The 19,589-nt window shown below is 41.5% G+C and overlaps 1 protein-coding gene across 1 annotated transcript in view; it reads left to right on the top strand.

Annotated features, from left to right (window-relative positions):
- Nucleotides 1-19,589, top strand: part of LOC137272179 (A disintegrin and metalloproteinase with thrombospondin motifs 15-like) — a 59,787-nt gene that overhangs the window by 23,743 nt on the left and 16,455 nt on the right. The window contains exons 15-22 of the mRNA XM_067804531.1: nt 31-94; nt 287-392; nt 2,297-2,448; nt 3,912-4,032; nt 4,190-4,267; nt 4,426-4,583; nt 5,143-5,278; nt 7,596-7,725. Coding sequence (XP_067660632.1) covers nt 31-94; nt 287-392; nt 2,297-2,448; nt 3,912-4,032; nt 4,190-4,267; nt 4,426-4,583; nt 5,143-5,278; nt 7,596-7,725 — 945 coding nt within the window. The remainder of the gene's footprint in view (nt 1-30; nt 95-286; nt 393-2,296; nt 2,449-3,911; nt 4,033-4,189; nt 4,268-4,425; nt 4,584-5,142; nt 5,279-7,595; nt 7,726-19,589) is intronic.

Raw genomic sequence — 19,589 nt, forward strand, 5'->3', positions numbered from 1 at the left:
CTTTCATTTTTTATTTTCATATTTATCTAGACCTCTGTTCGGGGGAAAGACATGCGAAGGGACTGATGCTAAAGCGAAGCTCTGCAACGTTGAGGTGAGAACACTTTGAGCGTCCTTTACAAGCTGTGTCAATGAGTAATGTATTCTACACAGTGCGGTGTACTGATAGTAATTCAATGAAAAAAATGTTTTAGGAGAAGGAAAACACATTCCACAGAAAATATGTTGCTGTGTTAGGATGTAAAACAAAACAACATGGTGGTGTGTTAACTCGCCTTTCCTCCAGCCCTGCAGCACTAGCCAGTATCGCTACAAGGAGGAGCAGTGTGCTGCCACTGACGTCTACCCCGTGGACGGGCGTCGCTTCCATTGGCTGCCAGGATATACTGTAGGTAAGGTTGCTGTTGTTGACGGGCGACGCTTCCACTGATTGGCAGGGTATCCACTTGTTGTCATTGATAATTTAGGTAAGGTAACTGTTGTCGACGTGTAAGGTATCCACTGGTTGTCGGGGATACTCAAGGTAAGGATACTGTTGTAAATGGACGAGGTATCTACTTGTTGCAAGGGGATACTGTAGGTAAGGTAACTGTTGTCGACGAGCGAGGCCTTCACTGGTTGTCAGGTGATACTGTATGTAAGGGTACTCTTATCGACGAGCGACGCCTCCACTGGCTGTCAGGTGATACTGTAGGTGAGGTGACTATAGTCGATGGAGGATACTTCCACTGGTTGTCAGGTGATACTGTATGTAAGGGTACTCTTATCGACGAGCGACGCTTCCACTTGCTGTCATGGGATACTGTAGGTGAGGTGACTATAGTCGATGGAGGATACTTCCACTGGTTGCCAGGGGATACTTTAGATAAGGTTACTCTTGTCGACGGGCGACGCTTCCACCGGTTGTCATCGGATACTGTAGATAAGGTTACTGTTGTCGACCTACGACGCCTCTAGTAGTAGGCAGCAGATACAGTAGGTAAGGTTGCTGTTGTCGACCTACGACGCCTCTAGTAGTAGGCAGCAGATACAGTAGGTAAGGTTGCTGTTGTCGACCTACGACGCCTCTAGTAGTAGGCAGCAGGTACAGTAGGTAAGGTTACTGTTGTCGATGGGCGAGGTATGCTCTGGTTGATAGAGGATACTTTAGGTAAGGTAACTGTTGTCGACGAGCTAGGTCTCCACTGGTTGCCAGGGGATACTGTAGGTAAAGGTACTGTTGTCGACGGGCGAGGTATCCGTGTTTGTCATCGGATACTTTAGGTAAGGTAACTGTTGTCGACTGGCGAGGCCTCCACTAGTTGTCAGGGGATACTGTATGTAAGGTGAGGACTCAGCTGGTTGTCAGGGGATACTTTAGGTAAGGTAACTGTTGTCGACGGGCGAGGTATGCCCTGGTTGCCAAAGGATGCTTTAGGTAAGGTAACTGTTGTCGACGGGCGAGGTATCCACTAGTTCTCAGGGAATACTTTAGGCAAGGTAACTGTTGCCGACGTGCAAGGTATCCACTAGTTCTCAGGGAATACTTTAGGTACGGTAACTGTTGTCAACGGGCGAGGCCTCCACTGGTTGTCAGAAGTATCCTATAGGGTTTATGGCCTGTGAGCGTTCTTGTTATGGAAGAACCTGGATATTCTGGGCGTTCAAGAAGTCTTGGACAATTCGCGGTGTGTGAGGCCTTGCGTTGTCATGCTAGAGGTGCTGAGGTGTTCCCAGCGGAGAAATGGTATTGCCACGAGCTGAAGAATGTTATCTCTATGTCACTGAGTCTCCACATATCACGACCAACTGTGTTGCTGCCTCCCACAAATATCTCCCCACACTATCACACCGAAGGGTGCTCGTTTTGGATGAAGTCCGACGCTGGTCTTTCTCCCCCTGCAACGGTATACTCGCATCCGACCATCATTATGGGACGTGCCAGATCGACTTTCGTCTGGAAACAACACTCGCTACAAATCTCGTACCAGCCACCGACGTACAGTCTTTAACCACTGTATCCGCCGACGGCGATGTTTCTGGGTCAATGTAGACGTCATAACACGGTACGTTGACCGATGACATGTTCTAGAGCCTTTGCTGCTATTTCCGTTGCTGGGAAACCCGGTTGTGCAGATGAAGAGTACACAGATGGCGTGTTCGGTCGTCACACGCCATATGTCTGATCAGCATGCCCATCTAAGATGTGTGCATTTTCATATTGAAATACTTTAACAGAAAACAGAAAAAAAATGTGTTAGCTTTCTTTGGTCCATGTGTTTAGTTCCCTTATGTCAGCGGTCTTGTGTGTGGACAGGTGACAGCGTGTGTATGCTGTACTGCAGTCCGGTTGGGGACGAAACCATCCACCTGAGGGGGGTCGGGATGAGCACTGACTACAAGGATGGTACAGAGTGTGACTCTGATGCCCGTGGCACCTACAACCGATGTGTGTTGGGGAAGTGCAGGGTAAGTGTTTGTGCGTTTGTGGTTTTGTATAGGGAGATGGAATCCAGTTTTGCTACTTGACAGGACCACAAAGACGTGAAGTAACATGTGTGCATACATCCCATGTTCCACGGTCTCCCTGTATTGTACGATGCCACAATGATATTTTGCATATATAATATATGTATAATGTTCTTCCACCTTAACGCTCCGCAGTCGTCTGGCATTCTATAGCGTGTTCAACTTATCCGTCCCCGCACATCCGTTCAGTCATTCAAACTGACCTTAATTTTAAGTATTTAGTGCTGTTAGTTTTTTCACCATTCTTTATGTGTGTACAAGTATGTTCAAGTAGCTGACATTTGGTGCGGACCTGGTGATATGTTTAGCTTCCTGTGTGTAGCTCCATATGTGTTCACAAAGTTAGCCAGTGCAGGTTGACCAGAAATTGTTTTATTGTAGTTAAAAGGTCACACTGTAAGCATGTGTACATGGAATAGTTATTGACAGTCTGGAAGATTTTGAACGTGATGGAGCACAGCCTACAATGTCGGGAGGAAAATGTCTGACAGGAATTAAATGCATAAAATTAAATGAATAAGCGCCTTGGTGTGTTCTACTACGTGTTGTGTTGGGGTAACGAAATTAATCTTTGGTTTTTCTGAGGTTTCTGGTTGTTTTTGTTGTTTTCCAATCTGGATCATGCAGTTCCAAATATTGAGCCACATACATCATTTCTCCTCCATGTATAATTGAATGATAAGGATCTCCTTTCCCTTCACACTAGAGTATGTAAATCGTGTCTATTTATGGGCATCTGGCACATAAAATTTGAATTGTGGGTTATTCATGATGAAAACCAAAAAGGGAGCGGATTCCGGTGAAATGTCACTGTCATCGGTCCACAGATACACGAAGTTAGATTGGTCATTCATACAGATATCCATAGATCTTTCCGGTTTCCCATGAGACATAAATGTGTGAGTAAAGTTTAGTTTGTCCAATATGTGATGTATGGCACAATGGAAAATAGACATATATGTCACAACGTTCCAAAACAGCATGACAAAAACTGTAATATCAAAGGGAAATTCACTTATTTTAATCTTTGTTCAATGTGGTCTCCATTCTTTTCCACAACTTTCTTTCACGCTGAAATCCTTTTACATATTTCTTCTTCTGATATCTCCTCCCATGACATAATTATCGTGCCTTTTAACACCCGCGTGGTCAATTTGTCTGTCACTCTTCAATAAACTTTCTCCTTTTGAGAGTCCCATATGGCATTGCATTTATTGGCAACTGACAATACTCGCATGATCATGTGTGTCTGGTTCAGTTAGGTCACGTCCAAACTGCAACCCCAGACAGCATGTTATAATCCATTGTGCTATTTCTTGCATTTCGACCTTATACATGTACCTAGTTTAATACATGCATGGCTGATCTCTGTACACACTTAAGATTTCTGTTCTGTGTGCAAGGCGTTTGGGTGTGATGGAGTCAGCGACACCACCGCACGTCTCGACATCTGTGGCATCTGCAGCGGCAGCAACAACACCTGTGAGAAGAAGACGGGGAGTTTCTTCCGAGGGGAGGAAAAAAGTGAGTTGGGCGATCGCACATCCTTGACTTTTTGTGTTAGAGACGTCAGACCTGCATCTCAACAAATCATTACAGGTCAATTAAATTTCAAGAAATGGAACAGAAGTTGCAGTAGTCTTCCAGTACAGATCAAACCATAGTTAATGGTCTGTTTCAGGCTACGTGACGTTTCTGACAATTCCTAGAGGGTCAACAGGAATCAAGATGACCAACGACAACCGTTACACCTGGATGAGTGAGTGGTACTTGTAGCATCAAATGCCTCAGTCGAAGAGACTGAAAAGGCAAATATCAGGCAGTGATTACCGATTTCTGAAGGTTTCCGTTCTGCCTTTTCCAGCAGGTGCACTTGTCACCTATTTCTGCATGTTTTCATCTTTATTGTTCCCGCAGGTATACGTGTGAATGGCCGACGTCTGTTCAACACAAACGGACGCCAAAAGGACAAGAAAGACGCATACAGCAGGGAGGGTGTTAAAGTGTTGTATGCCCCGTACGGCCCTGAGAGTATCCAGATCCAAGGACCAGTTCCCATGCAGCTTGAGGCACAGGTACCAGATGTGTCAGGTCATGCACAGCTGCAGGACCTGGCACTTGATGAATTGTCCCACTTCACGTACAGCTGTAGTACTGGGGACATAATTAATTACTTCACTTCTTACTACAGCTCTAGGATACAGCCCCTTATTAATTGTCTCACTTCCTGTAAGCTGTATGACCGGGTACGTTATCAATTCTCTCACTTCCCATACAGCTGTAGAACACGGCACTTTAGTGATTGTATTTTTTCCCGTTCATTGGGAACCGGGCATTACACTAACTGTCTCACTTCCCGTACAGCTCTAGGAACGGGCCCAGCCGTCTTGTATTGTCATCACCAGAGTAATGATGGTAAATGTGCTTGAAGCTGTTTCATCATAACACCAGGACACCGCACACAACACCATCCATCACAACACCAATCCACAGCACAGTCCACCCTATGCACTATGTCAAAACAACACCCACTTACCACACCAACAACCATTAACTATAGCATCCACCACAACACTCTTCCTCCACACAACACAACGACCGCAGCCTATCACAAGCCCACTACATCATGTACAGGTTTACCGGCTCTTTGGCTACACCTACTCTGACGTCAACCCAGAGATCTACTACGAGTTCTACCAGCCCCTGTCTACTCCCCTGCAATACACGTGGACGATCCAGGAGGGACCTTGCAGCACCACTTGTGGACACGGTATGTCACGGGGAAGGACGGACCGAGCGACCGACGGACTGTTGATGAAAAGACGCCTATTCTGACACCAACAGGTGATGAAAGAAAGACCTAGGTTTTGAAGTCTTCATGCTGGCACCCTATCACCCTACTTGCGTTTTTCTCTGTCTCTCAGTCTAAGTAAACTACATCCTCAGTACTTTTCGTTACACTCCACTACTGAGTCTAACAAAACCTTAGGGGAGGTTGCGTCAGGTAACCTTTGAGATTGACCAATCAGAACACAGCTTACCAAACCGCAAAAGTGGACATTCGCACATACCTTTCGAACATTTTATCTCAAAAAGGTTCGTACCCGAACGATTCCGAATGCTATTTTGCTCGGAACGCTCGCTTCCGAGTGATGCACACGCCGTACGTACAACCATGACAACGGTGAGTACACAGTCGCTACAAATAGTGTTTTTGACAATATTCAAGGACGTCATCTTGCGGAAATATTAGCTAATGGAAACCATGTCAACAGAAAACCCAAAGCGTATATAATGCAGGTCAAATAACTGTGTTATATGCGGTTTTTTGTTAATGAAGAAATCTGTGTCAGTGACCTGAATATTTTGAAAGCCCCTCCGATCCCTAGATAGTAGCCGTTGTCTGTTTGGTTAAATCTATTTAACCGTCTCGCGTTTGATTGGACGGTCATTGTTCGCTCAAAGGTTACCTGACGCGACCTTCTACTAGGTTTTGTTAGACTCAGTGGTGGAGTGTAACGAAATACACTGAGACTAAGTTTACTTACTTATCTGTACAACATTATAAGACTGTGTTTGTCACTTTGTATATGGCAACCTGTGACAATATACGACTGTATTTCCAGTGTACCTATCTGTTTCGGACAGCATGTGGCCGTTCATGGATTCTACTGTATGTTGCTGTGTTTATTTGTATGGGGGCGCGCGGTGAGCGAGCTGTCTAAAGCGCTAGGCTAGAGATCCAACGAGGTTAAGGTGTCAGGATCGACCCTACCTATGACCGGGTGTAAAAACCTTGGAGTCAGCTTCGTGTGCAGACTCTTTCCGTTTTCTCACAACCCCCCACTGTACAGTACACGCACCTGTGCGTTCAAAAGAACCCACGAATTCGTTTCTATATGACCAGATGGTGGGCACGTTTATAGGTGCAAACACCTTGTTGAGGGTACAGCAACGTGCAGTTAACTTGGTCAAAGTACTTTGACTAATCTTCTACCCAGCTCTGAATTAGGTAGCTAGCTAGGATGAGAGAGCCACAAAAAACTCGGTGCACCTGTGTACTCCCCTGGGAGTTGAAACTGACAATACGGTGTGACGCTGAGACATCCAATGATCGTGGGAACAAGTACCAGAGCCTCGAACAAGCACTAGTTGCATGGATCTGTGTGCTATATAAATATCCTATAATATGTGGCTGCATATGACTGTATATCTGACGGTATATGTGACTGTGTATCATCGAGGGTGTATCTGGCGGTGTATGTGAGTACATCTGTCGGTGCATATGGTCCTGTATATCTGACGGTATATGTGACTGTGTGTCATCGAGGGTGTATCTGGCGGTGTATGTGAGTATATCTCTCGGTGCATATGGTCCTGTATATCTGACGGTGTATGTGAGTATATCTGTCGGAGCACATGGCTCTGTATATCTGACGGTGTATGTGACTGTGTATCATCGAGAGTGTTTCTGGCGGTGTACGTGAGTATATCTGTCGGTGCATATGGCTCTGTATATCTGACGGTGTATGTGACTGTGTATCATCGAGGGTGTATCTGGCGGTGTATGTGAGTATATCTGTCGGAGCATATGGCTCTGTATATCTGACGGTGTATGTGACTGTGTATCATCGAGGGTGTATCTGGCGGTGTATGTGAGTATATCTGTCGGTGCATATGACTCTGTATATCTGACGGTGTATGTGACTGTGTATCATCGAGGGTGTATCTGGCGGTGTATGTGAGTATATCTGTCGGTGCATATGGCTCTGTATATCTGATGGTGTATGTGACTGTGTATCATCGAGGGTGTATCTGACGGTGTACGTGAGTATATCTGTCGGTGCATATGGCTCTGTATATCTGACGGTGTATGTGACTGTGTATCATCGAGGGTGTATCTGACGGTGTACGTGAGTATATCTCTCGCTGCATATGATCCTGTATATCTGACGGTGCATATGGCTCTGTATATCTGACGGTGTATGTGACTGTGTATCATCGAGGGTGTATCTGGCGGTGTATGTGAGTATATCTGTCGGTGCATATGACTCTGTATATCTGATGGTGTACGTTACGTTGCCCAGGCTCCAGACCGGTTGAAGCTGTGTGTGTGCGGGTCGACGGCGGGGCCAGGGTGGCGAAAAGCAACTGTGACGAGGGGTCGAAGCCTGACACCAAGCCGAGAGTCTGTCAGCAGCCGCCGTGCCCACCCAGGTCGGTGTAGTGTGAAGACATACGTAGACCACGTGAAACAAATAAACACGAAATGTGTACAACCCTTAATACTTTCACGCAGAGGGGAACTGTAGCATACGACACATACAGAACTCATAAAGAACATGTGGAGAACACTTACAGACGTGGAGAATGAAAAGGGCATTTGCAGAACACATGAAGACGTGTTGAATACGCACTTGGCATTTGGCAGAACACAAGAGTATATCAGAAGTCTATGTAGCGTGTAGATTGGCATTATCGGGGACATTAATACACACAACGCCTATGTAGTGTGATAGAGGACATCAATACACACGACGTCTATGTAGTGTGTAGATTATCATTATTGAGGAGATCAATACACACGACGTCTATGTAGTGTGTAGATTGACATTATAGAGGACACCAATACACATGACGTCTATGTAGTGTGTAGATTGACATTATAAGGGACATCAATACACACGACGTCTATGTAGTGTGTAATTTGACATTATAGTGGACATCAATACACACGCCGTCTATGTAGTGTGTAGATTGACATTATAAGGGACATCGATCAATACACACGACGTCTATGTAGTGTGTAGATTGACATTATAGAGGACATGAATACACATGACGTCTATGTAGTGTGTAGATTGTCATTATAAGGGACATCGAATAAATACACACGACGTCTATGTAGTGTGTAGATTGACATTATAGAGGACATCAATACACACGCCGTCTATGTAGTGTGTAGATTGACATTATAGAGGACATCAATACACACGCCGTCTATGTAGTGTGTAGATTGACATTATAGAGGACATCAATACACATGACGTCTATGTAGTGTGTAGACTGACATTATAGAGGACATCAATACACACGACGTCTATGTAGTGTGTAGATTGTCATCATAGAGGACATCAATACACACGCCGTCTATGTAGTGTGTAGATTGACATTATAGAGGACATCAATACACACTCCGTCTATGTAGTGTGTAGATTGACATTATAGAGGACATCAATACACATGACGTCTATGTAGTGTGTAGACTGACGTTATAGAGGAGATCAATACACACGCCGTCTATGTAGTGTGTAGATTGACATTATAGAGGACATCAACACACACGCCGTCTATGTAGTGTGTAGATTGACATTATAGAGGACATCAATACACACGCCGTCTATGTAGTGTGTAGATTGACATTATAGAGGACATCAATACACATGACGTCTATGTAGTGTGTAGATTGATATTATAAGGGACATCGAATAAATACACACGACGTCTATGTAGTGTGTAGATTGACATTATAGAGGACATCAATACACACGCCGTCTATGTAGTGTGTAGATTGACATTATAGAGGACATCAATACACACGCCGTCTATGTAGTGTGTAGATTGACATTATAGAGGACATCAATACACATGACGTCTATGTAGTGTGTAGATTGACATCATAGAGGACATCAATACACATGACGTCTATGTAGTGTGTAGACTGACATTATAGAGGACATCAATACACACTCCGTCTATGTAGTGTGTAGATTGTCATTATAGAGGACATCAATACACATGACGTCTATGTAGTGTGTAGACTGACATTATAGAGGACATCAATACACACGACGTCTATGTAGTGTGTAGACTGACATTATAGAGGACATCAATACACACGAAGTCTATGTAGTGTGTAGATTGACATTATAGAGGACATCAATACACACTCCGTCTATGTAGTGTGTAGATTGACATTATAGAGGAGATCAATACACACGCCGTCTATGTAGTGTGTAGATTGTCATTATAGAGGAGATCAATACACACACCGTCTATGTAGTGTGTAGATTGTCATCATAGAGGACATCAATACACACGCCGTCTATGTAGTGTGTAGATTGACATTATAGAGGAGATCAATACACACGCCGTCTATGTAGTGTGTAGATTGTCATTATAGAGGACATCAATACACACGCCGTCTATGTAGTGTGTAGATTGACATTATAGAGGAGATCAATACACACACCGTCTATGTAGTGTGTAGATTGACATTATAGAGGACATCAATACACACGACGTCTATGTAGTGTGTAGATTGACATTATAGAGGACATCAATACACACGCCGTCTATGTAGTGTGTAGATTGACATTATAGAGGACATCAATACACACGCCGTCTATGTAGTGTGTAGACTGACGTTATAGAGGACATCAATACACACTCCGTCTATGTAGTGTGTAGACTGACGTTATAGAGGACACCAATACACATGACGTCTATGTAGTGTGTAGATTGTCATTATAGAGGACATCAATACACACGACGTCTATGTAGTGTATAGATTGTCATTATAGAGGACATCAATACACACGCCGTCTATGTAGTGTGTAGATTGACATTATAAGGGACATCGATCAATACACACGCCGTCTATGTAGTGTGTAGATTGACATTATAGAGGACATCAATACACACGCCGTCTATGTAGTGTGTAGACTGACGTTATAGAGGACATCAATACACACGACGTCTATGTAGTGTATAGATTGTCATTATAGAGGACATCAATACACACGCCGTCTATGTAGTGTGTAGATTGACATTATAAGGTACATCGATCAATACACACGACGTCTATGTAGTGTGTAGATTCACATTATAGAGGAGATCAATACACACGCCGTCTATGTAGTGTGAAGATTGTCATTAAAGAGGACATCAATACACACGCCGTCTGTGTAGTGTGTAGATTGTCATTATAGAGGACATCAATACACACGCCATCTATGTAGTGTGTAGATTGACATTATAGAGGACATCAATACACACGCCGTCTATGTAGTGTGTAGACTGACATTACAGAGGACATCGATCAATACACACGACGTCTATGTAGTGTGTAGATTGACATTATAGAGGAGATCAATACACACGCCGTCTATGTAGTGTGTAGATTGTCATTATAGAGGAGATCAATACACACGCCGTCTGTGTAGTGTGTAGATTGTCATTATAGAGGACATCAATACACACGCCGTCTATGTAGTGTGTAGATTGACATTATAGAGGACATCAATACACATTCCGTCTATGTGGTGTGTAGATTGACATTATAGAGGAGATCAATACACACGCCGTCTATGTAGTGTGTAGATTGTCATTATAGAGGACATCAATACACACGACGTCTATGTAGTGTATAGATTGTCATTATAGAGGACATCAATACACACGCCGTCTATGTAGTGTGTAGATTGACATTATAAGGGACATCGATCAATACACACGCCGTCTATGTAGTGTGTAGATTGTCATTATAGAGGACATCAATACACACGCCGTCTATGTAGTGTGTAGATTGACATTATAGAGGAGATCAATACACACGCCGTCTATGTAGTGTGTAGATTGTCATTATAGAGGACATCAATATACACGCCGTCTATGTAGTGTGTAGATTGACATTATAGAGGACATCAATACACACTCCGTCTATGTAGTGTGTAGATTGACATTATAGAGGACATCAATACACACGCCGTCTATGTAGTGTGTAGATTGACAATATAGAGGACATCAATACACACTCCGTCTATGTAGTGTGTAGATCGATATTATAGAGGACATCAATACACACGCCGTCTATGTAGTGTGTAGACTGACGTTATAGAGTACATCAATACACATGACGTCTATGTAGTGTGTAGATTGACATTATAGAGGACACCAATACACATGACGTCTATGTAGTGTGTAGATTGACATTATAAGGTACATCGATCAATACACACGACGTCTATGTAGTGTGTAGATTGACATTATAGAGGAGATCAATACACACGCCGTCTATGTAGTGTGTAGATTGTCATTATAGAGGACATCAATACACACTCCGTCTATGTAGTGTGTAGACTGACATTATAGAGGACATCGATCAATACACACGACGTCTCTGTAGTGTGTAGATTGTCATTATAGAGGAGATCAATACACACGCCGTCTATGTAGTGTGTAGATTGTCATTATAGAGGAGATCAATACACACGCCGTCTATGTAGTGTGTAGATTGTCATTATAGAGGAGATCAATACACACGCCGTCTATGTAGTGTGTAGATTGACATTATAGAGGACATCAATACACATTCCGTCTATGTAGTGTGTAGATTGACATTATAGAGGAGATCAATACACACGCCATCTATGTAGTGTGTAGATTGTCATTATAGAGGACATCAATACACACGACGTCTATGTAGTGTATAGATTGTCATTATAGAGGACATCAATACACACGCCGTCTATGTAGTGTGTAGATTGACATTATAAGGGACATCGATCAATACACACGCCGTCTATGTAGTGTGTAGATTGTCATTATAGAGGACATCAATACACACGCCGTCTATGTAGTGTGTAAATTGACACTATAGAGGACATCAATACACATGACGTCTATGTAGTGTGTAGATTTACATTATAGAGGAGATCAATACACACTCCGTCTATGTAGTGTGTAGATTGTCATTATAGAGGACATCAATACACACGCCGTCTATGTAGTGTATAGATTGTCATTATAGAGGACATCAATACACATGACGTCTATTTAGTGTGTAGATTGTCATTATAGAGGACATGAATACACACGCCGTCTATGTAGTGTATAGATTGTCATTATAGAGGACATCAATACACATGACGTCTATGTAGTGTGTAGATTGACATTATAGAGGACATCAATACACATGACGTCTATGTAGTGTGTAGATTGTCATTATAGAGGACATCAATACACACGCCGTCTATGTAGTGTGTAGATTGACAATATAGAGGACATCAATACACATGACGTCTATGTAGTGTATAGATTGTCATTATAGAGGACATCAATACACACGCCGTCTATGTAGTGTGTAGATTGTCATTATAGAGGACATCAATACACACGCCGTCTATGTAGTGTATAGATTGTCATTATAGAGGACATCAATACACACGACGTCTATGTAGTGTGTAGACTGACATTATAGAAGACATCAGTACACACGCCGTCTATGTAGTGTATAGATTGTCATTATAGAGGACATCAATACACACGCCGTCTATGTAGTGTGTAGATTGTCATTATAGAGGAGATCAATACACACGCCGTCTATGTAGTGTGTAGATTGTCATTATAGAGGAGATCAATACACACGCCGTCTATGTAGTGTGTAGATTGACATTATAGAGGACATCAATACACATTCCGTCTATGTAGTGTGTAGATTGACATTATAGAGGAGATCAATACACACGCCATCTATGTAGTGTGTAGATTGTCATTATAGAGGACATCAATACACACGACGTCTATGTAGTGTATAGATTGTCATTATAGAGGACATCAATACACACGCCGTCTATGTAGTGTGTAGATTGACATTATAAGGGACATCGATCAATACACACGCCGTCTATGTAGTGTGTAGATTGTCATTATAGAGGACATCAATACACACGCCGTCTATGTAGTGTGTAAATTGACACTATAGAGGACATCAATACACATGACCTCTATGTAGTGTGTAGATTTACATTATAGAGGAGATCAATACACACTCCGTCTATGTAGTGTGTAGATTGTCATTATAGAGGACATCAATACACACGCCGTCTATGTAGTGTATAGATTGTCATTATAGAGGACATCAATACACATGACGTCTATTTAGTGTGTAGATTGTCATTATAGAGGACATGAATACACACGCCGTCTATGTAGTGTATAGATTGTCATTATAGAGGACATCAATACACATGACGTCTATGTAGTGTGTAGATTGACATTATAGAGGACATCAATACACATGACGTCTATGTAGTGTGTAGATTGTCATTATAGAGGACATCAATACACACGCCGTCTATGTAGTGTGTAGATTGACATTATAGAGGACATCAATACACATGACGTCTATGTAGTGTATAGATTGTCATTATAGAGGACATCAATACACACGCCGTCTATGTAGTGTGTAGATTGTTATTATAGAGGACATCAATACACACGCCGTCTATGTAGTGTATAGATTGTCATTATAGAGGACATCAATACACACGACGTCTATGTAGTGTGTAGACTGACATTATAGAAGACATCAGTACACACGCCGTCTATGTAGTGTATAGATTGTCATTATAGAGGACATCAATACACACGCCGTCTATGTAGTGTGTAGATTGTCATTGTAGAGGACATCAATACACACGCCGTCTATGTAGTGTGTAGATTGACATTATAGAGGAGATCAGTACACATGACGTCTATGTAGTGTGTAGATTGTCATTATAGAGGACATCAATACACACGCCGTCTATGTAGTGTGTAGATTGACATTATAGAGGACATCAATACACACGCCGTCTATGTAGTGTGTAGATTGTCATTATAGAGGACATCAATACACACGCCGTCTATGTAGTGTATAGATTGTCATTATAGAGGACATCAATACACATGACGTCTATGTAGTGTGTAGATTGACATTATAGAGGACATCAATACACATGACGTCTATGTAGTGTGTAGATTGTCATTATAGAGGACATCAATACACACGCCGTCTATGTAGTGTGTAGACTGACATTATAGAAGACATCAGTACACACGCCGTCTATGTACTGTATAGATTGTCATTATAGAGGACATCAATACACACGCCGTCTATGTAGTGTGTAGATTGTCATTATAGAGGAGATCAATACACACGCCGTCTATGCAGTGTGTAGATTGTCATTATAGAGGAGATCAATACACACGCCGTCTATGTAGTGTGTAGATTGACATTATAGAGGACATCAATACACATTCCGTCTATGTAGTGTGTAGATTGACATTATAGAGGAGATCAATACACACGCCATCTATGTAGTGTGTAGATTGTCATTATAGAGGACATCAATACACACGACGTCTATGTAGTGTATAGATTGTCATTATAGAGGACATCAATACACACGCCGTCTATGTAGTGTGTAGATTGACATTATAAGGGACATCGATCAATACACACGCCGTCTATGTAGTGTGTAGATTGTCATTATAGAGGACATCAATACACACGCCGTCTATGTAGTGTGTAAATTGACACTATAGAGGACATCAATACACATGACGTCTATGTAGTGTGTAGATTTACATTATAGAGGAGATCAATACACACTCCGTCTATGTAGTGTGTAGATTGTCATTATAGAGGACATCAATACACACGCCGTCTATGTAGTGTATAGATTGTCATTATAGAGGACATCAATACACATGACGTCTATTTAGTGTGTAGATTGTCATTATAGAGGACATGAATACACACGCCGTCTATGTAGTGTATAGATTGTCATTATAGAGGACATCAATACACATGACGTCTATGTAGTGTGTAGATTGACATTATAGAGGACATCAATACACATGACGTCTATGTAGTGTGTAGATTGTCATTATAGAGGACATCAATACACACGCCGTCTATGTAGTGTGTAGATTGACATTATAGAGGACATCAATACACATGACGTCTATGTAGTGTATAGATTGTCATTATAGAGGACATCAATACACACGCCGTCTATGTAGTGTGTAGATTGTCATTATAGAGGACATCAATACACACGCCGTCTATGTAGTGTATAGATTGTCATTATAGAGGACATCAATACACTCGACGTCTATGTAGTGTGTAGACTGACATTATAGAAGACATCAGTACACACGCCGTCTATGTAGTGTATAGATTGTCATTATAGAGGACATCAATACACACGCCGTCTATGTAGTGTGTAGATTGTCATTGTAGAGGACATCAATACACACGCCGTCTATGTAGTGTGTAGATTGACATTATAGAGGAGATCAGTACACATGACGTCTATGTAGTGTGTAGATTGTCATTATAGAGGACATCAATACACACGCCGTCTATGTAGTGTGTAGATTGACATTATAGAGGACATCAATACACACGCCGTCTATGTAGTGTGTAGATTGTCATTATAGAGGACATCAATACACACGCCGTCTATGTAGTGTGTAGATTGTCATTATAGAGGAGATCAATACACACGCCGTCTATGTAGTGTGTAGATTGTCATTATAGAGGAGATCAATACACACGCCGTCTATGTAGTGTGTAGATTGACATTATAGAGGACATCAATACACATTCCGTCTATGTAGTGTGTAGATTGACATTATAGAGGAGATCAATACACACGCCATCTATGTAGTGTGTAGATTGTCATTATAGAGGACATCAATACACACGACGTCTATGTAGTGTATAGATTGTCATTATAGAGGACATCAATACACACGCCGTCTATGTAGTGTGTAGATTGACATTATAAGGGACATCGATCAATACACACGCCGTCTATGTAGTGTGTAGATTGTCATTATAGAGGACATCAATACACACGCCGTCTATGTAGTGTGTAAATTGACACTATAGAGGACATCAATACACATGACCTCTATGTAGTGTGTAGATTTACATTATAGAGGAGATCAATACACACTCCGTCTATGTAGTGTGTAGATTGTCATTATAGAGGACATCAATACACACGCCGTCTATGTAGTGTATAGATTGTCATTATAGAGGACATCAATACACATGACGTCTATTTAGTGTGTAGATTGTCATTATAGAGGACATGAATACACACGCCGTCTATGTAGTGTATAGATTGTCATTATAGAGGACATCAATACACATGACGTCTATGTAGTGTGTAGATTGACATTATAGAGGACATCAATACACATGACGTCTATGTAGTGTGTAGATTGTCATTATAGAGGACATCAATACACACGCCGTCTATGTAGTGTGTAGATTGACATTATAGAGGACATCAATACACATGACGTCTATGTAGTGTATAGATTGTCATTATAGAGGACATCAATACACACGCCGTCTATGTAGTGTGTAGATTGTCATTATAGAGGACATCAATACACACGCCGTCTATGTAGTGTATAGATTGTCATTATAGAGGACATCAATACACACGACGTCTATGTAGTGTGTAGACTGACATTATAGAAGACATCAGTACACACGCCGTCTATGTAGTGTATAGATTGTCATTATAGAGGACATCAATACACACGCCGTCTATGTAGTGTGTAGATTGTCATTGTAGAGGACATCAATACACACGCCGTCTATGTAGTGTGTAGATTGACATTATAGAGGAGATCAGTACACATGACGTCTATGTAGTGTGTAGATTGTCATTATAGAGGACATCAATACACACGCCGTCTATGTAGTGTGTAGATTGACATTATAGAGGACATCAATACACACGCCGTCTATGTAGTGTGTAGATTGTCATTATAGAGGACATCAATACACACGCCGTCTATGTAGTGTATAGATTGTCATTATAGAGGACATCAATACACATGACGTCTATGTAGTGTGTAGATTGACATTATAGAGGACATCAATACACATGACGTCTATGTAGTGTGTAGATTGTCATTATAGAGGACATCAATACACACGCCGTCTATGTAGTGTGTAGACTGACATTATAGAAGACATCAGTACACACGCCGTCTATGTACTGTATAGATTGTCATTATAGAGGACATCAATACACACGCCGTCTATGTAGTGTGTAGATTGTCATTATAGAGGAGATCAATACACACGCCGTCTATGTAGTGTGTAGATTGTCATTATAGAGGAGATCAATACACACGCCGTCTATGTAGTGTGTAGATTGACATTATAGAGGACATCAATACACATTCCGTCTATGTAGTGTGTAGATTGACATTATAGAGGAGATCAATACACACGCCATCTATGTAGTGTGTAGATTGTCATTATAGAGGACATCAATACACACGACGTCTATGTAGTGTATAGATTGTCATTATAGAGGACATCAATACACACGCCGTCTATGTAGTGTGTAGATTGACATTATAAGGGACATCGATCAATACACACGCCGTCTATGTAGTGTGTAGATTGTCATTATAGAGGACATCAATACACACGCCGTCTATGTAGTGTGTAAATTGACACTATAGAGGACATCAATACACATGACGTCTATGTAGTGTGTAGATTTACATTATAGAGGAGATCAATACACACTCCGTCTATGTAGTGTGTAGATTGTCATTATAGAGGACATCAATACACACGCCGTCTATGTAGTGTATAGATTGTCATTATAGAGGACATCAATACACATGACGTCTATTTAGTGTGTAGATTGTCATTATAGAGGACATGAAAACACACGCCGTCTATGTAGTGTATAGATTGTCATTATAGAGGACATCAATACACATGACGTCTATGTAGTGTGTAGATTGACATTATAGAGGACATCAATACACATGACGTCTATGTAGTGTGTAGATTGTCATTATAGAGGACATCAATACACACGCCGTCTATGTAGTGTGTAGATTGACATTATAGAGGACATCAATACACATGACGTCTATGTAGTGTATAGATTGTCATTATAGAGGACATCAATACACACGCCGTCTATGTAGTGTGTAGATTGTCATTATAGAGGACATCAATACACACGCCGTCTATGTAGTGTATAGATTGTCATTATAGAGGACATCAATACACACGACGTCTATGTAGTGTGTAGACTGACATTATAGAAGACATCAGTACACACGCCGTCTATGTAGTGTATAGATTGTCATTATAGAGGACATCAATACACACGCCGTCTATGTAGTGTGTAGATTGTCATTGTAGAGGACATCAATACACACGCCGTCTATGTAGTGTGTAGATTGACATTATAGAGGAGATCAGTACACATGACGTCTATGTAGTGTGTAGATTGTCATTATAGAGGACATCAATACACACGCCGTCTATGTAGTGTGTAGATTGACATTATAGAGGACATCAATACACACGCCGTCTATGTAGTGTGTAGATTGTCATTATAGAGGACATCAATACACACGCCGTCTATGTAGTGTATAGATTGTCATTATAGAGGACATCAATACACATGACGTCTATGTAGTGTGTAGATTGACATTATAGAGGACATCAATACACATGACGTCTATGTAGTGTGTAGATTGTCATTATAGAGGACATCAATACACACGCCGTCTATGTAGTGTGTAGATTGACATTAGAGAGGACATCAATACACATGACGTCTATGTAGTGTATAGATTGTCATTATAGAGGACATCAATACACACGCCGTCTATGTAGTGTGTAGATTGTCATTATAGAAGACATCAATACACACGCCGTCTATGTAGTGTATAGATTGTCATTATAGAGGACATCAATACACACGCCGTCTATGTAGTGTGTAGACTGACATTATAGAAGACATCAATACACACGCCGTCTATGTAGTGTATAGATTGTCATTGTAGAGGACATCAATACACACGCGGTCTATGTAGTGTGTATATTGTCATTATAGAGGACATCAATACACACGCCGTCTATGTAGTGTGTAGATTGACATTATAGAGGACATCAGTACACATGACGTCTATGTAGTGTGTAGATTGTCATTATAGAGGACATCCATACACACGCCGTCTATGTAGTGTATAGATTGTCATTATAGAGGACATCAATACACACGCCGTCTATGTAGTGTATAGATTGTCATTATAGAGGACATCAATACACACGCCGTCTATGTAGTGTATAGATTGTCATTATAGAGGACATCAATACACACGCCGTCTATGTAGTGTGTAGATTGTCATTATAGAGGACATCAATACACACGCCGTCTATGTAGTGTATAGATTGTCATTATAGAGGA

This window comes from Haliotis asinina, chromosome 2 (assembly GCF_037392515.1).
Source record: "Haliotis asinina isolate JCU_RB_2024 chromosome 2, JCU_Hal_asi_v2, whole genome shotgun sequence".
Classification (NCBI taxonomy): domain Eukaryota; kingdom Metazoa; phylum Mollusca; class Gastropoda; order Lepetellida; family Haliotidae; genus Haliotis; species Haliotis asinina.